Source organism: Lathamus discolor, chromosome 14, assembly GCF_037157495.1.
Source record: "Lathamus discolor isolate bLatDis1 chromosome 14, bLatDis1.hap1, whole genome shotgun sequence".
NCBI lineage: Eukaryota > Metazoa > Chordata > Aves > Psittaciformes > Psittacidae > Lathamus > Lathamus discolor.
The window spans coordinates 9,222,302-9,249,133 of NC_088897.1; the positions used below are offsets into that span (position 1 = coordinate 9,222,302).

Genomic DNA, 26,832 nt, shown 5'->3' on the forward strand with positions numbered 1-26,832 from the left:
GGAGCAGCCTCCCTTTCCTTACACAGCAAGCAGCTTCAGAACCCTCCCACAGCATTTCTCACTGAGGATTGTCTCAGTGCAGTGATGGATGGGCTGTCAGTAACACAGGGCTGTGAAGAGTTAATACCAACACCACCCAGTTTGCTCAGCATCTCTTTTGAAGAATGCACTGGGTTTATAAACCCCGCACAAACAGGAGCCCCTCCTCCTCCCTCCCAAGCAAACACACTCTGCAGCAGGCACAATAAACACACGGACACAAAGAGCAGCTGAAGAAAAGCCCCCTGAACACAGAGGCTGTGCTGGGAGGAGAGCACAGAAAGGGCTCTGTCATGGCAGAGGCACAATAAGGCCAGAGACAAAGGCTCCAGTGTGTACGGGAAGAGATAGCAGGGATAGCCTGGCCAGACAGCAGCAGCCCACACAGCTCCATTTAGTCATTACAGCTGGAAACACCAGCGTATCAAGGCAGCTCCGGGCTCCCCAGTGGGAAGTGCAGTGCAAGCAGAGATGGGAGTTGTTCCACTGCAGCTCAAACGACTGCTGGTGCAACTCCAGCCCTTGTGAGAGCTGTAAGCCCCCCTGCTCACTGCTCATTCCCATCTCTTAACCCAAGGGCTCCCAACTGCTGAGATCTGGCACCTGAAAAACTGCATTCATACTGAGCTTGAGCAAAGCTTTTTGTGTTGATGCATCTACTACCACAAACTGAAGGACAAGAGGAAAACTGAATGGTCCATGATGTGGTGCATCACTTCCAGTGGAGAGATACCAGCTCAGCACAGCTCCTTCCTGCTCAGAGGCTGAACGCCAGGTATCCAGGCAGAACAGCACAAGGTACTTGAGTGCATCTCTTGGACATACGGTACGACAAGTGTCTAGAGAAGCAGTACTCACAAGCTACAAATCATACTACAGATTTGAGATGTAAAAATACACATTATAAATGGCCACAGATGCTCTTCAATGGAGCCGAAGGTGTGGCTTATAAAAACTTCCATTATGTCCTGAACTTTGATTCAGTCTGAAGGGGATTTCTACTGTTATAATAAAGTTTAATGAAGAAGCAAGTAACCTGAATAACTCATCTTTTTGAGTGCAATGGCATGACTGTCGTCACCACATGACTGGGGAGTGTTAACAGAAGCAGTGGGCAGTACTGTATATGTTACAAGAAATAACGATGCTACTACACTCTGGTACAAATTGCAAGGCACTGAGAAAAATCACCTTTTCCCAATAGAAATGTAGCACCTTCTGGCAGTGCTTCTAGTCACTACTAGATGACAACTGGAACATGATCCTCAGCAATGGAAGACCTAAGGATAACAATTAAGTTTAACTGGGATTATCTGTACTTCACCAGCTTGCCAACCAGTGCAGGCTCTGAGCTTACTCAACAAGTCCCATGTGTTTTGCAAGACTCCAAGCTCTGCTGACTTGTCCTAAGTCACAAAGCATCTGCTATCCATCAATAACCATAACCAACCTGTTTCTTTCATGACATATAAGTGTTTATTTTTCCTCTCCACTCTCCAAAACAGTGCCACGCAATACTAATGTCACAGAGCCCAGAGAGAAATAGTTCTGAATGCATGTGAGTGTTGATTACAAAGCACCGAAACAAGTATTAGCAATACTTTAAAGCCTATTTCATGGGCAACTCCCCCTCTCAATGACCTTGACTTTGAGCAGCGTAGCAGTTATAAATGGAACTGCCAGACCCACAGCCCCGAGGCACACACTATGCAGGAACTGCCTTTAGGGCTGTACAAGTCACCCTGGTGACCTGATTAGTTCCACACCCCAGTCCCATTATGGTCTATGGGAAAATCCAGCTAGATACGTGCCTGCCAAGCTGCAAAACCCAATCTGGGGTTGATTCATGCTGCTGCGTAAAGTGGCTGTAATCTTGCAGAACTTCCTAGAAAGTGCTGCTTGTTTTGAGTAGGAAAGAAGAACAATCAATCAGCTCTGCATCTCAAAGGATATCTTCTGTTTTAAGAAGATAAAATCCCCAACCAAAACCCAAACTGTTAAGTATCTTTGGTCAAAATGGTGCTATGGCTCCCCATTCCTGTTCTCGCTGTTCGTCCACCCTGCCCAGCCTGTGGCTTAACTCTTGTTAACTTTAAGCACTTTAAGTCTTTCCTAATATCTCACGCATCCACGCTCTGACCAAACGTGTATTTCTCATTCCCTGTGCACCATACCCAACCTCCCATTCTCTCACTCTACATTCACTCTACTAATGGGGTAAGCCTGCCTGCAGAGGAACTGGGAATTACTCTATTGAGAGTTATTGCCCGAAAAACTGTTTTGATCAGACCAAGGTGACCTCAGCATCATGTTCCTTGTCTTGGCACCCAGCAAGAACTCCTCCACTTTCAGCATCAGCCATGCTGTTCAGGTGTGAGGGATTAAACCTCAATGTGCATGTAGAGCATATAATTTTCCAAGTGCTTTAAAATGAAGAGCTATTTAACTCAAATCCTCTGAAGCACATAATTATTAACTCTAGGTTACAGGACAGGGAAGCAGAGAGCAACAAAAGGCCTCACCCAGTAGGGTCAGTAAGGGTTAGGGCCCGAGAACTCCTGGCTAGTGGCCTGCTGTGCAGCTTTGTTTGCACCACTTTCTGCCAGGGAATGCTCACCGAGTTTCCATTGGAGTCAGAAACAAAGTGGGACTTTAATGAGATAAAAGTTGACCCCTCACCACGATCTCTAGCCATTTTAATCCCATTTTGAGCACTGCTACAATGTTTTTCACAGAAGGATCAGGATTACTCTTCAGTTTTTCCACATAATTATTATTTCTGATCTAAGCTCTCAGCACCTGCTGCATCAGCTCCCATAGGGGCATCCACAAGCAGAAGAAAATAGACTGAAATGGAGAAAACCATTTCCCAGTCCCCCAAGATAGAAACACAGGGCTGGTGTTCAGAAGTCCATGCAGGATGGGTAATGTAATTGCAGTGATAGCAGGGGAAGGGACAGGAGGCGGCAAACATTTTACCATAGTCACAGGGGGGAGATACATGACATTTGGGAATGAAGATTCAGTAAATTTATCTGCCTTCACACTCCAAGTGCTCTGAGATAGCACATAGCATTGTCTTCCAAGTAAAGCACCAGCCCTGAAGTTACATTTATTCTACTTGACTCTTATGCAGAATTAAGAGTTCAAATACCTGCTTCTCCAAACCCAAAGCAGAGAAAGAACCTCAGTTGGGAAGGACTTCATCTGACCCAGAAAACACCTTTCAAAATGTTCTAATTTATAACTTAAATCTATTTTTTAAACCTGAAGTCAATACAAGATTATTCACCTCTGGCCTTTGTGCCATTTGTGTCCCATAACCTGCCCTTTTCTTAATCCTTCCCTCCATCAACATACTATTAACCCAAAGGTTAATGCCATGGACTCCTGCTGTTCCAGGGACTGGATTTACAGGGAATGTTCCATTTTGTACTGTCTTCCTAAATTTTAACCCTGTCAACTCTTAAGCTAAGAACACTAAAAACACATTTCCTTTAACATACTTAAAAACCATGTTAGTAATTCATCCCTCCATGGTTTCAGTAGGTATTAAGGCTCCTGCATGTGGAGTTGCCCTGTATAATTTAAGTGTGCTGATCATCTACTCATTTCACAAAGCATTTCAGGCATGTAAGATTAAACCATGATGACAGATGCATCTTTGGTGTGATGTTTCTAAACAATGGATACCTTATTTAAATGTCATGGGCAAAATAACAAGAAATAAAAGAAAGCTATTCATAGCATGCTGCAACATTAAAGTCATGCATTTCAAAAAGGCAAACTGTTGCCTGCAGACAAGTTTGCAGGCTCATGATTATCTGCTGCTCCAGGACTGTTAAATCTCATTCCAGCTCCTGCATTTACAACAGACCAACTATTTCACTGTCCTGTGTCTCTTTGCCACCTCCTCCATCTCAAAAAGGGACAGTGAAACAAAAGAGGTAACAACAAGAAGTTATGGGCTAACCCACAGCCTCCCTACCAATGGGAGGCTGATTCTTCCATTATTCTGGAATTCTGTTCCCATTTGCTAAGATATTTAATAAATTTTGCCATCTGACAGAACTCCCAAGCCCCAGATAGAAAAGCAATTGCTGTGACACCTTGAGGGAATGGTTAGTATAAATCAAGTGCATCTAGCATCTGTAAGCATCTAGCAGAATGGCTAAGTAAAGAGAACACTATTAACCTGTGCTTGTATAGCAATAAAGAATTATTATACCTCCCCATACAATTTTGCTGTGCTCTATCACATGTGGTTTAGCTGAAATAGGTCCTTATCAGTTTTGGTTTTCATCTTATCCTCTGGCTGTGGTTTCAGTAGATCCTGGACTCAGCATGACCACACTTAGGCCTTGGAAAAGTCTTGCTGAGGATCCCCAGCAGCATTAACAATATACAGCAACACATCAGTAATGCAGGCATGTACTCAGAGGTGCTCAGTCTTGATTGTGTAAGGTCCTTTTACAAATTTTAGCCAACTTTGAGCTTCTCATGCAAAACAAACCTGGGTCGCAGGTGTACCTTACTCCCATCTGGTTTATGACACCTACTGTAGAAGACAAAATACAGATGCCCAGTGACACTTCAGATGCCCTTTTGGTATATTTAAAATACCTTCACTGAGCTGAAAGATTTGACAGCACCTGTGAGAGACTTGTCCTCTGCTCAGGAGGCAGACAGAGAGCAATTGGGATGCCTGAAGACATCTAGGATAGTACTAGACAGTGAACAGTCAGACTTTCACAACAGATTTACAAGCTGGTGTTACAAGGCAGGTAATAGCAGCTTATGGGCCATTTTCAAAATTACTCCAGTACTTGAAGTACCACTCTGATGATTTCCAGCCACAGAACAAACAACTTAATGCATTAACATATGACTTCATGACATTGTTGATCTGAACTTAGTCACAGCCGAATCAGAAAAGGCGGTATTAACTTGGAGCCATCGCACTCTGTTGACTCCCTACAATAAAGAACTACATGTTCCAGGGAGCCCAGCCATAGTTTCTGTCTTTTGTTAACTTGAAGTTTAAGAACCTAATTGACTTGGTGCTTAAAATCCATTTTCCAGAAGTGCCTAAGCCACTAAGAGCTCAAAGCTTAACTGAGAGCCCAGGGGACCCAGCAGATCACTTTCCTCCTGCTCCAGCACTGATCCTGAGATTGATACTGAGACTGATTAACAGTGAACTAGGAATGTCCTCTGGGAAATGAGGACTAGACAGCACAGAAGAAGGATTAATGTACATCTGACTCTTTAAAGTACTTCATTCAAAATTTCAGAGGCTTGCACACATCTACTTAATTGGTTTTCTCAGTCTTTTTTTTTTTTGCCTTTGTTTAAGCAAACGAAGCAGCTAAAATACAACTTCCCTGCTAACCAGAGATCTGATACCCCAATTAACAGGAAACACACTGACACTTTTCATGGTGGCATGAGAAAAAGCAAATATAACTGCTGAAAAGGAGGGCAGATATAACAGCAACCCCTATCCATGCTGCTGTGCTCTCACACAGGTATCTACACAGAGGTAATAACCAGTGTGGCAGAAGACAGAGGCTAATATCTGATCCTTAAACCTCTAGGCACACCAACAATAAGAGCGCTTGATAACACATGCTGGATGCATGCATGTAACTAAATCAGCTCACAAAGAAGACCTGAATCAGTTCTAAGTTCCAAGTTCCAGCTCTAAGTTACAAGTGCTTCTTGGGGGTCAGAATGAGAGAGCTTAAGCTGTTTGGAACTTCATATTTTGAGAGCGAGATGCCCAAAACCTCTGGTCCACTGTCAGCTTAGATAAAAGTCAGGGTAAAGAATGACACTATTATACTGTGACAAACTATTCCATCTTGATCCGCTTGATATACCAAGGGAACAAGCTGAACAGGTTAGCTGTCAGCATTTTTCAGTGACCAGTGTTGGATACTCCTTTGGATAATCCTCAGCAACATCTTTTAGGGTTGTCCCCAGAAAGATGATGCTCTTTGCTACCCTGACTTTACACAACAGTGAACAAAGTGAACCTAGGCTTGGCCAGTCATGGTTGCCCTGAGTTAGTGAGTTTGCAACGTATTAGTCAGAGCCAACACCTCTGCAGGTTGGCGATTCTTTGGGAAGGCTCATCTTTGACTCCACCTAGCTTTAAAACAAGACAAGGAGATGGCTGCAGAATAAAGCTTTCCAGTACTCTTAGAATCCACAAAAGGCCCTGTTTACGTTGTCTCTTTCAGTAAGTTGTAATGTGGTTTTACAAGAGAAAGTACCCACAGAACCTGTTTCACAATTAAGGAATTTCTTAAAGATAACAAGTATTTTATTTTTAGCTTGCTGGACTCACCCTGATCAATAACTTTCAAGTGTTAAAACACAAACAGAAGAGGATCAGCTCTTAGCATCTGGTGGTTGCAAGCTCTTAGCACACCCACAACAAGAACTGAAGCTCAAGTTCACATTGTCACAGCTCAGTGCTATTACAGTGGAAACAAGGACGCATTCAGAAGGTAAATGAGACTAGATCTGATCAAAACCCTGTTCACAAAGTCTCATTGTGATTTTCAGCTGACTTACGTTCCTCTTTATGGGCCTGTTCACATACAATTCCTCTCTGAATAACAGCAGGAGTAGTTAAAAACTTTTCTACCCTGAGAGACATGCCTATGTCCACACAAAAGAGTTCTGAGCATTTCTTAAGCTATTTATTTTGGTTTTCTGAAGGTTTGTTAAGTCTTAAATGAAAACCCAAGCTTGGATATATGCCTGTCTTGAATATAACACAGTTTTGTACCCAGCACAAAGAAGCTTCAGGCTCTACTGTAAGAAGGAACGTTTGCTCAGAAGTCTAAGGACCAAAGATACGTTTGTGAAGTACAACGGCAGAGCTAAAAAGAGGGAGGACTGGTTCTATGCATAAGTGCATTTGCTTTCACAGATAAAAATTCCACCTTCCAATCTGCTCAAGAGTCAAGAAGCATCCAAGAGGCTTCACTGGGCTCCAAGAGCATCATGAGGGCACCACTGGGTTGTGAGCTATGCAAACCCCCACGGAATAACCAAACAATGCACATCATGTCTGCCAACATGGGTGTAGGTTACGAGCGTCATTGCAATCTACCCCTGCTTTGGATTCCTGAAGTACCCAGCAACCTGGCATAACAAACACTAAGGCATCCAAAGCAAATGGTCTAGCAAATGTTCAGAGAAACTCTATACCCTACTGGAATATCCCTCTGGTCAACTCAAGCCTACTTTTCTGGGAACTGTTAATACCAGTGGGACTGCCAAACACTTAAGTCACCTGCAAGCTATACCCCCACAAAAGGGATGACTAAAGCTTTCAGTATGTAGCATCATCCCAAAATGAATCTGGTGGAAGTTACAAAAATCCAGAATTTTCCTACTTGCTGCTTCTTTTTAGCCAATTTGACGATTTCCACAACCAACATAGCTCATGTTAGAAAAAACATGATTTTTATATTCCTTAAGAGGGCCTCAACTCTGTATATGTGTGACATGAGCACACCAAAATTATAGCGATTTCTGTGTGCTGTGACACTTCCCGATTTTGTTTGTCCTGGAACACTTCCTGCTTGAGCACCTGTCAAAATGAGATGAGATCAGGTATAATCATCTCTAACCCACAGCAAAGTGAGTTTTGAGCCAACTGTTAAATAAGAAAATATCCATAAATATGCATCTTTCAGTGAATGAAGATGAAACCTCTGGTGCTTCACTGAAATAAATTGTAGTTTGATCTGGTATGCTGTCCAGAAGGTGGTGAGCGACTGCTCTGGGGGCATCCTTGAAGTTTACTAACACTGTCTTCAGGAAGGGGCTGTTCAGAAATAATAGTGGATTTCTCCTCAGGTAAAGGCAGAAAGCTAATTTCAACTTGTATGGCTTTTTCAAGGCTATTCTCAAGATAAATGACTCCTAGCTGGAGTATGAACCCCAGGATTTTCCTGATTCCAGCTTGCAGACAAGCAGACAATTCTTTTCAGCTCAGAAAACCACTTCCCAGCTAATCTATGCCATAAGCTCCATCACTCAGCCGTTACTGGGTTAACCATGGTGACAAGACAGCTGAACTTCCATTGCTGGAAAATGCAGTTTTGCTAGGTACAAGTGTTGAGTGTTTCAAGAAGTACAGGAAATTAAAAAGCAAAACAAAAACCTAACCCTAAATCTACCCATATAAATTCAGTTATTAACAGTCATCAGAATAGTGAGTAGATACATTTCTCCATGTACAGTGCATATACAGTGGCTGTCCCAGCTGAACCTTAACAGCTGATCTGTGGCTGGAAGCTGTTGAAGAAAAGTTACCTAAAACCTCTTGGTCCAAGAATCCAGTAGGAAAGAAGAGTGAGAACAACTCTGCTCCTTCCAGACAAGGTGTTAGGGATCATACTTCTAAGCTCCCAAATCTACCTGACATCCCCCATCTATAGGCACAAAAGCTAACTAAATAGCAATTTTAATTGGGGGAAATGCGCAACATCAGCATTTGCACAATTCTGAGGCTCATTTAATCAACCCATTTAACTATTCATGAGGCCATGCTATGAATCCTGGAACTAATCTGGCCAGTATTCTGCATGGGAATTTTCCCTCCCTTTCACTTTCTTTGTTCAAGGCAGATAGATCCTGATCTAATTTACTGTCCTTCCCATAAACACTTCAACTTATCCCACTGAGGGAGCAGCAAGCCACTCCAGAGGAATGGAGCAGCAGAAAAATGCCTTTACACAGCACGGCTGTTGAGTGCTTTGTGTTAGGAAACCATGACCTGAACCCTCCAGTTCAGGAATGCTGCCCCAGAGTTGGCCAAAAGGCCAGGGTTGACTGAGCCAAAATAACTTCTTCCCTCATGAATTCTCAAACCCTGCTAAATCCAGAAAGAGTGGGGGAAAAAGGATCAAAACTGGAAACATGAAAGGACAATCCTCCTCCTCCCCTAAAACAGAGGGCAGAACTTAAAAGCTAGAGGCTTTTCTTTCTAAATACAATGTTTAATAACCAGTACGCATTGCATTGGTGTTACAAGTGCCTTTTGTTTACCAAAATGTGATGACCACATAATAAACCCAGTTTTATTGTCCTTTCCAGCCTGCTTCAGTGAGGGGGTGGGGAAAGGACTGCAATTGAGTTTCCACAGCTCATCCAGAGCTTTAGTTCTGCCTAGTATAGCAATAAGGGAGCCAGCCAGCACTGTCCTCAACAGCCGATACTGGGAACTGGGCTCAAGCCATTAAGACTATCAACACAGGGTGAGATGCATCAAGAAAAATGAGACAGAAAGGGAGAGGAAGAAATCTCATAACATAATGAGATGTTTATCTATAAAAAGTTGCCCACTTCAAAGCAGAAAGAGCTTTAACTCCTTAGTAAAAAGAAGAGCTTTTAATTAAAAGATCAGTCAAAGATTTTCCACAGTCAAGCAGCCTCAAAGAAACTATGTGTGGAGGAGGCTGAGAGTAATTTCTAATGTGATTAGTCCATTCTTCAAACTAAACAGGGCTTTATGAAAGTGGCATTTCTCAAGATCTAGGAGACAGGGGTTATAGAAACATCCTCAGCCTCTTGGAGCACTGTCTCTTCCCTTCTGACATGTTCACCCTCACCAGCTTTTGCTCAGGAAAGACCCAGAGAAATGCTATCAGAGCTTTGTGCCTCTCATCTTGGCAAGATAGCTTGTAAGCCTAGGACTGCTGGATAGTCAAATGGATCATCAGTTTCTACCTTGTTCTCCACAGCATTTCAAGAGCATTATCTCTGTGTGTTCATATAGTCCTATTAAATCAGATGTGTATTAAGATGCTTTTGCACAAGCCTATATAAAGGAAACCATGAAGGTAAAAAGCAAAATTTCCTTTTACCTGTAAAAGAGGTTAAAATTAAAAGCCTGTAAGAAAACCATATGGCCTTCCTTACAGGTTTTTCTGCTGGATTCAAGAATCCTACTGCCATGTCCTGAGGCAGAAGCTGTGTAGAAGAGAAGTATTCTCAAAAGATTAAGAGTTTGCCCAATAACCCTTTTGTCTTTTGTTTGAAGCAGCCTTTATATTGAGATGATATCCTAGTTTAGAAATGGAACAGATCATTGAAAGCAATAAAACCATAACTAACCACGATTCAGGAAGTTATCCTGAATATTATTCACCAGTCTATGGCAAGGAAATGCAAAGGAAGGGTTAAGGATAAACTACAATTCAGTAGGGGAAGGAAGAATAGACAGCCAACATAACTATATGATCTAACTGCATCCTCTCCCTAAAGCCCCTTTCCATACATTAATAAATATGACTTCACTGAAGTTACTGGTAAAATTCTTACTTGCTCCAGTAGTGTCACACTTTTACTCATGGTATGTAGCAGTTCACACCAAAGTATTCATCAGGACAAGAATATGGGAAGAATACAGTGCTGCTCACAAGACAGGGACAAATTTACTTTGTCTCTAGCATTTTCTATAATCAATTGAACACATTCCAGTCAAGATACAAAGCCTACATGATTATTTCATCTTGGTAACAAATGGAAAGATGTCCTCGTTTCAGCCAACACATCCCCTGTGCGTGCGCAGAACTGGACCATGTAAACCCAAGTCAGCCTTACATTTTCCCAAGGATGTATTTTTCCAGCCATCAAAATCAAATCTGCCTTTAAGAACTTTACATTTAAATTTCCTTGTTGATAAAAACACAGAGTTTGTTAGTTGTGTGCTACACAGACTGATTAAAAGGGCAGAAAACTGCAGTTTTGACATAATGCTATAGCCTAAGAGAACTGGCTGACGAGCACAGATCACACAAGGACAGAGTACTCTGCCTCTGAACATGAAATCCAGATCTATTGCTGCTTCATGAAATGTAATGGATGCAACATTTCAGAGAATATGTGAATGCACCTACTTCATATTATGGGAAGAAAAAAGTTGATGCATGGAAAAAAAAAATCTATCAGTGTCTACTATCAACAGTGATCCTCAGTTTCATATCATACTCAAACTGCTTGGAGCTACAGCATCAGAAAGTATCAAAAAGATAATGAAAGCATCAAAGATTTGTCAACCTGCTAGTGGCAGTCTGAGAACCACAAAAAAAAAAAATCACATTAAGCCTTCGTCAAGCAATTCAGTGCCAAAGAAACCAAGATATCTACTTTGCTTCAGTTCTACAACTTCATGTTGTTCTGAAAGCTACAATGCCAATGGAAACCAGGTTTTCTGAAGAGTAAATTAATAAAATACAGGAGGAATTGAAAAGAAAAAAAAAATATAAGAAATTACTCTGCTGAAATAGTAAAAGCAGCTCCAAAACACAGGACTGCTTCTGAATAAACTCTTGAATACCTCCAGGGCTCTGGGAGATTTCAGTGGGAAGACCAAGGTGCAATACTTGCTCAAATTTCTTTGGCTAGCTTTATAATGTTAAAGATCTCAAAGAGCCAAATACAAAAGTAGTAAGCTTTACTTTTCCTCCAAGGCCAGCACTATTCCCTCCTCCTTTCACCCTTTCCCCTCATTTGAGTCATTTAATGCTGTGTCAGAACCAACAATCACAACTATCCACTGGCTGTTTCCTTATCACACAACCAGCACTAGGGCAAAAGCAGAGCACTAAAGACAGGACAAGCTTTTGCTGAGCAGCCCATTCAGTAAGATTGCCAGCACAAGCTCCCCGTCTTCATCCAAGACTGGCTTTAATTTTCATCAGCAAAACAATCTAACACTAAACAAAATGCAGAAACCACATCCTGCTGCCTGCCATGCCCTAGAAGTTCTTCTTGTAAAAGCTTTGGTCCTGCCCACAGGGAAAGTACTCCCACTCGGCACATGCAGCCAATGCTGAAAACTGTTGTCAAGACCCCTGCCTTAGCACAGAACTTACTGATGATCTCTTCCATCATTTGAGCATTCACTGGCCTCTCATGCAATGAGGGGACCTCAGATTATCACTTAATTCTGCCTCACACAGATAATTTTGGAGGCAGCAAGTTAGTCATTCTCATGACTAAATTCCTCTAAGAAGCCATTCCAAACTGTGACATAGTCTCTTGGCTGTACTCATTCCACTGGCCTGCAGAGCAGAAGAGACTATTGCCATTTGACATCTGTTTGTGGGTATTTCTGAAATGATTTAATAATGTCAGGCCAGTCAGGTCACATCACAACACTAATCAACTGAACTGGCCCTAACTGGCCTTGGAAGAGAAGCCTCCAAAGTAAAAATTGCCCTCCAGGGGACAATAAACTACTTCAATACCAGTTTAATCAGCAGCATGTTACTGCTCTGAAGAATAAGAGCATTTGTAAACCCCCCCTGCAAGAATGGCTTGTGGGAGGAAGAGGTGACTAAGGAATTAAACTATCCACTGGAGAGCAAATTGTGGTTTGTTGGCTCCACTGGGAACAAAAGGCCCATGGCTTGCTGCCCAAGCTTGAGGGGGACATGACTTGCTGTCGGTATTTCCATGAAAGCTGCTATGTGATTCATTAGCTTTGCTGCCCCTCTCTTCTCCTTCCCTTCCCCCCACACCATCATTAAACTCATCTGTTCTCTTGAGCTTTGGCTTGGCAGAAATGGGGCGCTGACATACAACAGAGTGAAAATGAATAGCTCCCATGTTTAGGGGGAGAAAGGAATAGAAGCAGATGAGAGGACTAAAGAATACCCAGAAAAGATCTGGCTACACATCCCAAAAAAACAGGAATCACAAGAAATAATGTATTTCTATAATACCCTTTAATCTTTAAGGTGTCATTTTACAAGCTATATATCCTACACTGAAGAGCCCCTTCCTCAAACATAAAAGGAAGCCACCAGTAGACCAGGACAAAACAGACATAACAAAACAGAGCAATAGAGGCTTACTGTATGCACTGACACAGTTGATGTTCTCATCCAAGCCATGTAAGCATGTTTTACAAATAAGAACAGTCCCCAAAAAAGTCTAACCCTTGGATAACCCCATCACCACCTTGTTCCAAGTAGAGAAGTTAACGTTTCCCATTCAAGTGCTGATTTCAAGAAAGTTTTTGTATGTTTTGAGTAATTTTTTTTCCACCTCTTCCCAAAGATACTGATCACCACATCACCTGCAGATGTTCTGAGGATAAACAAAACCCCACCATCACCCTGTCAACCAGAGTCAAGGAATCTCAGCACTCCTGTTTGGAAACACAGCCTGCCTCACTGTTTCCAAGGCAAGCTAATATTTGAAAGGCTTTCTCTGAATAAATACAGTGCACTGGATAACACCAGATAACTCCCACGAAATGTTCTAACTATTCCACAGGTGCTCTGGCCTGTGTTTGTATATACTAATGGTTCCTTTAGCTTGGGGTAGCCAGTTTCAAAAGCAGAAAACTAACTGTACTGACAAAGAGCAGCAATATTCTTTGTTGTTTAACATATTTTTCTGTACTGCTTCAGAGGTGTTCTTATTCTAAAACTTCCATGTGCTTAATAAATATGACTATCCAGAGTACTTGGGTATAGCAGGAAAAGTGATCACTTGCCACCAGCAGTTTTGGCAAACATGATGCAGACTTGGATCGCACACCACAAAGTTCTTAGAAATGACTGTAAGAGTGGTTTAAAACGAGTTTTAAATTGTGAAAAGCCTATAGCATTATAACATTATTGCAAGCAGTCCCCTTAAATCCTTTCTGGACACTTACACTCCTAGGCACATGTGGATTAACTTAAAAGAGATGATATTGGGCTGTTACAGTCTTGTCAATCTTGTGTTCATCACAAACCCATTAGACACCAGCAGTGGATTACTTTGCAAGAAGGATGCAGTGTGGGATGTCTTCTCTTTGCCTTCCACTTCTCCACAATCCCTCAGCTATTACATTTCTTTCCCATTCCCCTGCATTAACATGCTTACTTCTAAGTGCTGAGCTTGGGGGCAATGGCTGCCTTCCTGCTCCTTGACAGCACTGACCAGCACATCCAAAACTTGGGGTTAGCACAGCTGTATCTTGATATTCTGAATCTTGACAGTTAGCTGATGAGTCAGCATCACTCACATGGGCACTATCAGACTCTGGAAGTGATGCGTCTGGGACCTGTATTTTATTTAGGTTTGAAAGTAAAATATATTTTTGTCATAAAGCTGTAGCCTTGTTCACCAAAAGCTGTGCATCCCCATGTCCTGGTGCTCCTACGTACACTTAACAGGAAAAGCTGTTACCGTACATCATACTCTCATAAATATATGAAAAGAAATATTTTACTCTAAGCTATTGCCTGTATCATAACAGAGACATTTAGGATGAGATTTTTAAAGACATGAGTGTCCAGTGGTACCAATAGGAAGAACAAGTGTTTTAAAAACCTGTCCCCATTACCCCAAGATGGTAAGTTTGGGGTGAAAGACATAGATTTACCATAGAGTGTCCATAAAGTTCCCTGAAAAACAAACAAGATGACCCTGAGGATCATGCTCAGGGAAACAGGTCAAGACTTGATTATGTGTAGTTAAAGCTGGCTCATGAGCTAGATCAATAAAGAGACCAATTCCTGGGGTTTATTTTGGTTATTCCAAAAGGACTGAACTTAAAGAGTACCACAGTTACTCAAGATATAGGTATTCCTGAAGGAGAGCTGAATTAAGTTCATTCAAGGAGAAACAAAGCCCAACACCAGAAACTTCCACGTATTGCATTCTAATGTGAAAAACACAGGTTTGCATCCTAGTTGCCAGAAATCAACAGAAACTCTGCTCCAGCTGCCTTTACATTATCCTCTAAAGCTCTCACGCACAACAAGGAATATGTGGTTAGAATTTATGTTGTCAGCAGGAATGTTCCTGAAACTTCTTTCAAGATAAAAAAAAAGTTTTGAGCATGTAGCTTGATACAAAATGCATTTTTCAAGCATATTCATACCTTATGAACAGTGAAGACATTAAAACAGAAGTCAGTACAGTCTACACCTAGAAACCGGGAATAGTTTTACAACTGCTTAGGTGCAACAGAAGCATAAATCTTTCCCCTTCAATAAAAAAATTAAATAAATCACAGGACAAGAGAAAACAAAGGATGAAAGAGGTTTTCAAAGCCCATAGGGGATCTGCATGCTCATTTATCATCGATGTTAATAGTAGAAACCTGTTCAAGTCCCACCACCGGCACTGCAAAATCAAAGTCAGTTTTCTCACACTCTGATCAAAAGTTCACAGCGTACCTCTCCGTGGCATTAAACACCCCTCCCTTAGTTTGTTATCAGTACCATCCCTCTGCAAATGACAGTGACATGTTTAGTTCCAGCATAACTTCTAGAGCCAGCAGTGGCCAGTGCAATACAGATTTCAGGGGCTAGGGATGGGGGCAGCCATACTTTCCAGCCTAAAGTTTAACTTTCCCTTAGGGCAGCATTTCTTCTGGTGACTGGATACTGGCAGCTTTTGTGTTCTTCATTAGCCTGCTGATTAACATAGTGCTAGAGAGTTCTCCACTACACCTAACTGCTGTTCCAGCACTCACTGCTGGATCTATTGTGTGAGAGCCTGGAGTAGCAATGCAGCGCACTCTGCCTCTTGCTTTGCCTCGCAATACTGGAGACCAGGTATGTATGTATTTGCTTTTAAAACAACAGCTACACATCTAACCCAAAGTTATAAAGAAGCCCTGATGAAGCAATTGCAACTTTAATGGAATTTTATGAATGAAATTCCCATGGTAACAGTAAGGAACAGAGTGCCAGGAAATACAACCGATTCCAGTGTTCTTGTACATTCAAAGCTCAAACAGAAACTAAAAAATACACAGCAGAAAACAGTGGGCCTACTGGTTTTTTCCCCATTCAGCATTTGAGAAACAAACAAAAAAAAAAAATCAATCAAAAGGCAACCAAACAGTACTCCAGCATCAGGAACACATTAGGAGCCTTCCTAGGTACAACACAGACATTTAGCACAAGGGGAATTAGATATACCTGATACTGGCTCTAGCTGTCTATAAAATCTGCTACTGATTAACATGCAAAGCACTACACTTCTGAAAGGACAATGGTGGGAAGACCTTCCACAAAGGCATCATTTTAAATGCCAAGGCCTGGAAAATTTCAGGCCTCAGGCCACAAACAATGGTGCAGCCAAGCTGCAGATCCTGACAAGTTGCATGTACATCACTAGATAAGCCTTGTAACTTTCTAGCTGCATCATGGAGACGGCATAACATAGTATCTGTGAGGCAGTAAGGTCCCTCCCTTGTAGGTATTCTGCTCACACCAGCAAAGGATTTCTTCCAGAACAGCTTCCCTAAGGACGCGGCTGTGATCTCAGGTGTGGAGCAGCAGCAAACAGCATTTACAAGGCACAAGATAAAGAGCAGTAACGTCTCTAGCAGGCTCCAAGCCAACAGCATTAGCTATGACAACAGCCCCCGTTCCCGCTGAGCGGGACGCCGCGGTTAAACCCCCGGGACCGTACAGACCTTGGTCGTGCTCCTCCACTCGCCCAGGTTGGTTGCCCATCGTCGGTCTCTCCCCGAGCTCCTCTCTAGGGCCCCGGAGCCCCGCTCATGTTCCGTGTGGGTGCCGAAGCCGGACCTGCCTCTGCCTGCTCCTACCGTGTACGCCTCACTCAAATTGGAAAGGGAGAAAGAAGTCAGCTCCTTCCTAGTTCCTGGCACAGGGCACAGAGCCTGCTGCTCATGCTGGAGCTCTGGGGCTCTCCCTCCTACCTCATTACAATACCATGCACCGAAGGCCGGCCTGTGCAGTTCATTAGCTGCCTGGCTGCTGGAATAAAGGGAGGGGGAGAAAGAGGCAGGGACCGGGCGGGCTGGCGAAGGGAGGAGGAGGCGGAGGGACTCGTGGCGGGGGAAGCCACCCAGGGGCCGCAGGCGAGAACTGCAGCCGGGCCCAAGGCGGGCGCTGGCTCTACCAGGAGGCGAGCTCCGGCGCAGGGAAGAGCTGAGCGTGGAGACGTGAGCACAGTGCCCCCGAACAGCCCCGGCTGCAGAGGGGTTAATGGCCAGGGAGCGGCTGCTGGGCCATGCACTAGGAAATGCCAAAACGAAATACCGGAATGCCGCTGGGAGTGGAGCGGGGCAGAAAGTTGGATCCCCAGCGAAGACAAGAGCAGCCCAATGCCTCCAGAGCAGAGACAAAACTTGCTTTGCCCCAAATCTGGAGGTTGTTTAATACGCTAGAAACGGAATTTTGCTGCTATTTCATAGAATCATGGAATGGTTTGGGGTGGAAAAGACCTTAAAGGTAACTGAGTTCCAGCCCTGTGCCATGGGCAGGGACATCTTCCACTAGACCGGTATAACAGGGAGCATTGTCAACCTTCAGTTTTTCATCGTTCTTGCTCTGATAGTTTATGGATGTAGCTAAAAGTTTTCATACAGCTGTCTACACTGGGATGACATTAAAGAGCTCCTGCCTACCCCATCTTATCGCATACCAAGCATAGAATGCTTTGTTTAAAGAATAAGCCATTTTAAGATCTGTAAAAAAAAAAGATCATTGATAGTAAATTATTTTTCTGAATGATCTTTTCATCTCTTATGATCATCTTATGACCTCTTAAGTCTTGTATCTTATTAGATGGATACTCAGCTTGCGCTTCTCCAAGGTACAGATACAAATGCCTTCCAAATGCTGTTGAAGCGTATCTCCAAGAGATTTTCTTCTGCTATAGAGTGACTTCTGCTTTTCTTCAGCAGGATTCACCAGAGGGATCGCATTAGCCAAAATAATCTCTTGGGTTGATAAATCCTGACACTGAGCTTTTATTATTTCAACACCTGCTTTCTATTTCCATAACACAAAGAGGAACAGTCTAACAGGGACCCAGTACAGTACAGTTGCAAGCCTGGAGTAATTGTAAAATGTAATTACTGAGTCAGAGCAAACACACCTGAAATCTGAGCACTTCATGACTGGAAGAATCAATCTGTTACTCTTGACAGTAGCATGGAAGATAAATCAGAACATACTAACACCATAATAGGGAGAATGATGTCAGGCAAAAGACTTCTGTCCAAGTCCACAGTGAAAGGCAGGATATGAATTTTAAAATACAGCTATAGCCTGAGCAGAAGTCATAGATAAGAGATTACCTTTATGGAGCCTGCAGCTCAAACTGAGCAAAAAGGGGAAGGAATAACAGCAAGCATGACTTCTAGTGTGATGACTAGGTAATAAATTATGACACATGGCTCAATCTTTAGGCAACTATTTGTTACCTGAACATTTTACCTAATTCTCCCTTCCTCCTCAGTAATAAAGGTATAAAAATGAATGAACAATTTCATCTCTATAAAGCAGATTAGCTGGTTTCTTCCTAGGCATGAAGCTTGACTCATCCCTTTGCACTGCTCACTTGTGGGACTGCCCGTAAAGCCCCATAAACATCACTTTTCTATATAGTGAGAATGGGAATGAGTTACTCAAGGTGTCACATATATAATTCTTTCAACTCAGTAGTTGAACTGGACTTTCTTGCCAGGCATAACCCTTCCTGCATCCTACTCTCACAGCAAATTAATTAGCATAACTTCTGTTCAAATTATAATCCATGTTCAAAAGAAAAGGTGTGAAGATGCCACAAAATGATCTCAAATTCACAGAGACCAAACAGCTGGCAGGTTCTTCAGAAAACTAAGGTCTAAAAAAGTTCCAGATGCTGAAGAGCACTTCCAGAGTCTGGACTGTCTGTCCAAGTCTGGTCTCAACTGAATGAGCCCTAAGGGTGGGCACTGAATATCAATACCAGCGTTCACACTATCGTGCTCTACTTCTTCTATTAATGCTAAAGAGTTTATGAGCCCTAAGTACATAGGTAGCAGGGAAAAGAAATCTGCAGAGATTTATATATCATGAAAAGTAGCGGGCCCACAAGGATTAGGAATATAGCATCTATATTGAAACTCAGAGGAGCAATTGTATTTTTAACCATGCTAAAACAGAGTTTTTTGTGGAAAGAATACTTGGTGAGGTCACAGTTTATGACACAGAACTACAGCCTTCCAGAAACCCATCCGAGATGTAGCTGTCAATCCATCCCTCTTACTTTACAGTATTAAAATCTAATGTAAGCCAAAAGCTGCTAAAAAAAAAATAATCAGTGGAAAAGAAAATAGAAGGTATTGCCAAGCCCTCTCTTGTTACTTGTTAGACCAGGCCAGCTTTGCGTTCCTTTCTTTCACTCCCTCCCATTCTTTCAGTGCAAACACAATGGCACTCTGCCAGGGCATTCTGGCTGGGATACATTTAGGCCTAAAGAATGTGTGTTAAGGATCATTTCTCTTCAAACCAGCTGAAGGAAAGCTGATCATTAACCTAGGGCAGGTAGTCCCCACAAGGTTGTGTTGACTTTGCTGAACAACTTCACTAAGAAGCCTGAAAAGAAATGAAAACAAAGATCATGGATTTGTGCTATTCCTGAGCCATCCAAGCAGTTGCTGTTCAGGTATCCCTTGCAAGGCTTTTGTGATCGTCACAGTTTGCTTACAACTGTAATAGATCTTCCCTATAGGTGTTGGCTTAAGCCAATTAACTGTCAACAGCTTAATAAGTCAAGTCATTACAGTCTTTAAGATTCAGCATCTCAGTATCCCTACCACACACTGAATCCTCTTAACTGGCTCAGGTCCCAGGGTGGTTAAGATGTGAGAGAATGACTTTGCTGGCACATCAGAGAGAAGGGTCTCTACTTCACAGATGGTTTTAGCAAGAAGTTGCATGCAAAATCTTAGGATCTGTTCACGGAGATTCAGTGCAGTAGATGTAAATTGTGCAGTAGATTGGGACAGCAACAAAGCTGTGAAAGGTACATGCTGCAGAGAGTGCTGTCAGAAGTTAATTCTTACTTGTTTAATAATGCAAGATGACTGCAGACAGCCTGTGAATGAGTCTCAAACTATTATCCTTAACAGGATGAGGTATTGGAAATCCCAACAGACAGTCAACTGAAATGCATTGCTCACACTCCATTCCCGGCTATGGAAGAAGGTTCATACAATATAGCCAACAGCGGAACAAAAGAATAATTACGTCAGTCAGCCTTCACATGTCACCTTCAGAACAAGACTGCATCCACTGACAGATCTCACTAGTTTAAGGCATCGTGGGACTGAGATCTTGAGCCAGCAGAGAGAATTTAATAAGACCACTGCTATCATTTCATTAAATAAACTAGTGAGTGCCTTCTGCCCTACTAAAGTAAGTGACTACTCCAATTAAAATGTTGCTGTGGTATGACATATTTATCAAAGGGGAAGAAGAATCCTGAAAACCAGTCACATGAGGCAGTGCACATTCTAAGGTATAGAACTACCCATGGGCTACAGAAAGAAAGAGCAAAAATTAGGAGAAAGTGAAAATCTAGCATCATAGAGGAACTTTTTCAGCAAGGGCATGAGAAGTGAACATGTGCATTTGAGTATGCAGGCTAGCACAGAAAAAAAAATCTGTGTAAGAAGTAGGAGAAACTTGACAAGTAGCTGCCATAGACTAGATCTAGAATTCCAAATTCCATCTACCTCAATCCTTAAGCTTTCCCTTTAGAGGTTAGTGGGTGAAATCTTCTAAAATGGTGCTGGAACACTCTGACTGCTTGATACATGGGGAAATCACAGCTAGAGGAAATATTTTGCTAAGTAATGTCAGGGAGGTTAAGGTTCAGATTCACATTCACACCAGTATGCTACAACCAACCATGCAGACATTTCTACATGTCTATGGACATACACAGAGACACGTATTTCCACACACTGTTTTGCATGTTAAATTCCTCCGGCACTACTTGCCTATTTGAATGACATCTTGACAAAGCAATTTGAGTCTTCCTTTCCTTTTTATATCAATTACGGAGCTAGAATCTCTTTTGCTTTAGAAGGAAGAATAATCATGCAGAACTTGTGTCTTGTACCTGAAAAGCGTAGCAAAACGCAACCAGCTTTACAGATGAAGTTTTCAAGCATATTTATTGTTCCTGGGAAACCCTGGATGAGATCAGCCATTTGGTTTCCAGCGAAGTCTTGTGGAACAGAACGTACCAATCTCATTAGTGTCTCTCACACTTGGCTCTATCTTTCACAAGAAAAAGGAGACAGTAACGAGTCTGAATGCAAAGTGCAGCAACCTTTCGACAAACCTATAGCAGTCCTTTGATGTGACAGATCACAATAAGCAGGCCCTGTCAAAAACTGATGTATGGGAGAGTAAAAGGGCCCTAAGGTCAGAGAGCTGTCCTTCAAAAGAAATCACTTTCCTTTTTCCTGTTCTAATTGGGGAGCATTAGCATCTTATGAAGAAATAAGCTGTCAATTAGATTTTTGCAAGGATTTTTTTTAAAGAAAGCTTATATATATATTTATATATAAAATGATGTAGAAGATGTATATAAAATTATATTATATATCTATAAGTTTATATATATAAAATATATATTATCTTTTATATATATATATATATAAATATCATCAATCTAAATGGTTACCCAGTACCAGAAAGTGAGACACTCATCAAAACAGAGAAGTTAACAGAAAGAAAACAGTAAATTTGATAGAGTCCATGTATTACTTTCAAATAGGAATCCTGAAATGACAATTTATAAATGTGCAAGAACCACTGGAATCCATGTTCTGCCGCATTTTCATTTCCGATGGGAAAGAAGCACATCTAATGAGTGATACGTGCAACAAAACCATACACCAGTCTCCCCGCTAAAATCAAGCGCAGTTGAACTTGTTCAGGTTGCACAAGTGACACTCCAATACTTCCCCAGCACTAACCACTGGTAGTGGCCAGCTGCCCTTGCTTAGTTAAAGCTTCTCTGTTCTGAATATCATCACTGTCTACACAGAAAAGGTAGAAGCAACAGTTTCAGAGGGAAAATAGGATTTTTCTTTTTATACAAACTACATGGTGAACGGTGATGGACAAAGGGGCTAATCCTATCTGCTGTACTAGAACTAGGAAGAAACAGAAGACTTACAGGTATCATGTTTAGTCATTGGGACATTGACAACTGGGCAGGAATGTAAACGACAATTCACAGAAACTTAAAATCCTCTGTACAAAAGTCCTCTGTACTGGAACAGACAATTGTTCCAACTAAACTGCTCCACAGCAGAATATAACCCTCAAAACCTTCTATAGACTTCACTGATTATGCCAAATTCCTTGTATTTTTATCTTACTATTCAATTTACTGGCCTTTTTACAGCAGCATGCTTTGTACAGCTTCATTTCTCACACTGGCAGTGATCCATTCTGGGATTAGCAGCTTTTGTCCAGGTAACCTGCAGAGTTCAGAGGCTCCACACAAGATGACTGAGAGATAATTGAAACTCTAAATATCTTTGAATTTACCTCCTCTATGCTTCGGTATTGGCACTGTCTCTAACCCTTGATATTAACCAACTCAGCAGGCAGGCACAGAAAGCAACACTTTTGTTGCTTTGGCTGAAAACTTGTGTCAGTTATTGATTTTTCCATTTTATGCATAGATTTCTGATGAAGCACAGGAGGACACAGCAGGCCATTGATCCCTCATATTCCTGCTGGCATCATGGCTTCTCCTGGCCTCTGGAGATACAACACATTTATCACTGTGAGAAGGTATAGCACCAGTCTTTAACATGGTTTAAGCTTTAGAGAGATCCTGAGCTTGTCAGTAAAGTACTCAGAATTTCTATAAATAGTGAGTTAGGGGATTATAGCATTGTTATTCACAATTTCCTACTGTTTCTGAGGCAAATTCAATAGGTCTCTATAGATTTAGAAATACAGAAAAAAGCTGATGAAGCAGCCTAAGAAAATAAAGTAAAGCTCTTACTTACTGTTCAAAGATAACCGATACTTCATATTGGAGCTGGCACAGCTCAATATGAAAGTCAATATACTGTGAAGAACAGGGATGCCTGAAGTATTCTGAATGCTTTTGGACTACGTGCTCACTCACAGCCCCGTCACACATCCTGGCTGCATCTCTTCTCTGATGTCCAGCATAAGACTTCTTTTTATTCCTGTCAAACCTGACAGATAATAGCTGCTGGCACTGAAATAACATCAAGGAAGCACATGAACATGATTAAACCAGCCAGCCTTGAGGGAAATGTTCAGAGAGTGCTTATCCTGGGAGTTTGTAGGGAGTGAGTGACAGAGTGAGAGCAAGGATTTGGAATGACTTGTAGGATCCACTGAGCAAGTCATTTCACATGTGTAACCCTCAGACTTCCCATTTGCATACCAGTGCCACTATGCAATGCTCTTCCCAAGTGTATGGTCACATAAGAAGCTTTGAAATTATCTGTGAAATTGCATTATCTAAGGTTATTTGGCTTGCAAACCTCAAATGATCAGAATCTGAAAAAAAATCACTTATTTCCTATAAACCTGAACCTTAAGAAGAGAGTCCTGGCTTCTCACAAAGATATACATTTGTGTATTTAAACACTTTGCTATATGATTTCATAGATTGGCTGCCTTTATAAGTGCGTACATTGAAATAAATATTTCTCAGGATTAGTGACCTATTTCCTCCTGTTTTGCAATTTTTCCAGCTGTTTCATTAACTTAAGTATTAAAAGCAACACCAGAGCTGTAAGTTTAGGTTTATGTTAAAGCCAAATTGCTACTTTAGGACAGTACATGGAAAGACACAACACTGTGGATAAAGAAGCTGAATCCAAGACACTTATTTCTCCCTGCACGTCATTTCCCATTACTTGGGATTTCAAAACTGCCAAGCAGACACAAAGCCAAACATCACAGCACAGAACTTCCAGCCAGAACCTGTCTCCAGTTCCATTTGCTCAACTCCACTTGCCAGCAATGGACACATAAGATTGGCTTCATCTCCCTTTAAGTTGCTCATGATTTACTGCATTAGCTTCCAACAAGGCAGACGGGTAGTTATGTCAGCAAAAGGCTAAAATGAATAACTTCAAGTCCACCAAGGGCAGCAGACAACAACCCCATTTAAACAAGCAATCTTGATGTCAATTATTTATTATCTGCAGCATTTGGAACACATGCTATTTTTCAAGGTCAACACGCAAACATTGGACAGTCACTCCTTAAAGAAGAAAGAAACCTAAGCTTTCCCCCATCCACATACCTTGTTTCTTTTGATTTCTTTTACACAATAGTATAATACCCACTGAGTACTGCCAGAGTGCAGTTGGAACCAATATAATATCATTTCAGTAAAACAATCAAATTACTCAAGCAACAGACAAAGAAACCTCAACCTAAAAAGTACAAACAAAGGGGGAAGGTGTGAGGGGGAGACATGATGCCTGCAGTGAAGGCGTGAAAGGAAAATGCAGAACTGATGAAAGCAATCAAAAAAGCCAAAGAAAGTGGTTTCAGAACAAAATGTCAAGATTTACAGCTGGCTACATACACAAACATCTGCATTTCCCATACAGGAACATTTTTACTTGGAGTAGCTCCACAGCCAGTCAGCATTGCAGCAGTCTCGATCATAATCAGAGACAATTTGGGTGCCATTTCAAATCAAATATAGCAGCTCAATGTTCCCTCCTTTTCTTATGTTTCAAGAACATGTCATGCCCCCTGTCATATCTGATATTTAATTTTCCTTTTAGCAACAATATACTGTTTAGGATGTGCCTACTGGTATCCTTCCGTAGTGTGATAATTGGAAAGTACCATTCAGCTTTGTATCCTTGCTCACAAATATCCAGTATCTTTCAATGAGTGGCCACAAGAGCAACACATACTCAGATTATAGTTAGATTTCCACTCTTTTGGACCATGGAATCACTGTGAAAATTAAAGATGTGTAAGGTACAGGTCTTTATATACATGCCTATAATAGTCCCTATAGGACCAGGGACAATTCTGTCTAGGTTAAAAGGGATTTTACAGGGGTAGTGCATACACGCTCAGTGTTTGTCTACACAGTATAGGTAGCTCCACACTTGATCTCTTTGCCTAGCACTAATATTCCCACTCATACTTCTACAAATGTTGATACAAAGCAATATATGGGGCAGATGTAATGATGCAATTTAACTTGGCAAAACAATACCCAGATGTAACTTGACCTCCATAAACCATTTTACCCTATGTATTTAAAGCACTCATCACCATAAATCTTATCCCTCCTCCAATCCCAGTTATTATGCACACATGCAGAAGGGGGCTCTCTATTCCAGTGCTAGTATTTTTGTGTCTGACATACGTATTCCATTCTGGAGTCCCCGCAGTGCTGTTTCCCTGGCTGCATTCCCAGGATCCTATGCTGCATCATCTGTACAGGTTTTATTTTCCCCCCCATTACACCTCCCCTCTCTTGTCAGCATCGTGCCTCCTTATTGATGGTAAATCTCAAATGCTTTTGGATACATCTAGTCACTTGAATTTGAGGATTCACAGACTGACTAACTGCAGAATGTGATTTGTCTTTTGCTTACTGTGAAGATTTATGCTGTTTAAAAATGCATAATTTTCTTTCAGGGGTGGGGGAAAGTATATAAAGATTTTTGGGTTTTTTTTCTTCCCAGAAATCCCTTCCTGGTTAATAACATTGTTCTGTTACACAGCAAAACCCTGCAGAGGCTGGGACAAATAGGGAGGTCATGGTCAAATTTAATAAGATCTCACATTCCCTTGGAAATGCCACCAGGGAGCAGACAAAAGCAAGCCTTTGCTGAGCTCCTGAGCGAAAGCACAGCGGTTGCACAGAAGCCCTTGGTATGCAGATGGTGTTGCTGCCTTTAGAAACAGGTTTAGCTCTGGAACCAATGGTAACAAGCTGACGGGGCTGCTGAGGGACAGAGAGTGCCATCCCGCAGCTTAGAAGCACAAGCCGTATGTGGAGATGCTCTGGCTGGATCTTTGGCCTCCTGCCACTGCGGTAACCACCCTGCTCGTTTGGTAGAGGTAGAAGGGTGAAGCTGGGCAAGGCAGCTCCTGGGAACCCCCAACTCCTCCCTTTTAGCTTCAGATTAGCAGTGAAAGGCCAATCTGCAGGGCACAGCATGTCCCATCCTGCATGCTGTCACAGCAGGTAAATTATAATGGGCTACAGGGGGTGGGGAGAGAGACACGCTGCTAGGATCTTGGTGAACCAAGTGACACAGCACATTTCACATAACATAGACTCATCCATAGTCTTTGTATCTACCTGTGCTGGGCTTCAGGCGACTCTCAGCAAGCTCAGAAATGGCTCCTGTTGTAATGGTCTTCTTCAGCCTGGAGACTCCAGGACCTGCTGTCACCCCTGGCTTGGTAAGCATGTCATCACTGCTGGCCCTCTTCAGCTGCAACAGAGATTGTAAGCAACCAGAAGGTTAAGACCTTGAATAGTTCCATTAAGTCATTCAAAATGCAAGGTCCCTGGCAGAAAAGGAACATTTCCTTAAAGTAGCCCAATAGGAATATTGCTTCTATAGCCATATTATGTATTTCTTTATATTTTTGTATTTGTTTTTCATTTTTGTGAAGTGGGTCAAGGGATAAATACTATTTCAACAGTGAGGAATAAGAATGGGAAAGACCACTCAAATAAGCAAACAGACACGAGAACACAGGAGCCAGTAGATCTGGCTTCTCTGATCTTGCTGTGAACAGCATTCACCATTTCCTTACTGGTTTGCATTTAGTCATGTATTGGGGCTGTGCAGGTAAATGCCAGTTGCAGAGCCTGGCACACCGAGTAGGGCAAAGCAGCAAATAACTGGACCTTAATGTATATAAAGTAAAAAGATCCTAAAAGAATCTGCTGGTTCTCCACTCAGGATCACACAGTTTTGGCCCAGTGGTGACTTCAGATCCTCTG

The 26,832-nt window shown here is 42.0% G+C and overlaps 1 protein-coding gene across 7 annotated transcripts in view; it reads right to left on the reverse strand.

Annotated features, from left to right (window-relative positions):
• SPECC1 (sperm antigen with calponin homology and coiled-coil domains 1) overlaps positions 1–26,832 on the reverse strand; it is a 91,544-nt gene that overhangs the window by 40,735 nt on the left and 23,977 nt on the right. For 6 of the 7 annotated variants that reach the window (XM_065694426.1, XM_065694428.1, XM_065694427.1 and 3 more), the window contains exon 3: positions 26,179–26,314. In XM_065694426.1, coding sequence (XP_065550498.1) covers positions 26,179–26,314 — 136 coding nt within the window. Of the gene's footprint in view, positions 1–16,498; positions 16,867–26,178; positions 26,315–26,832 lie in introns of those variants that run through there. The other variant, XM_065694429.1, reaches the window with a different exon arrangement.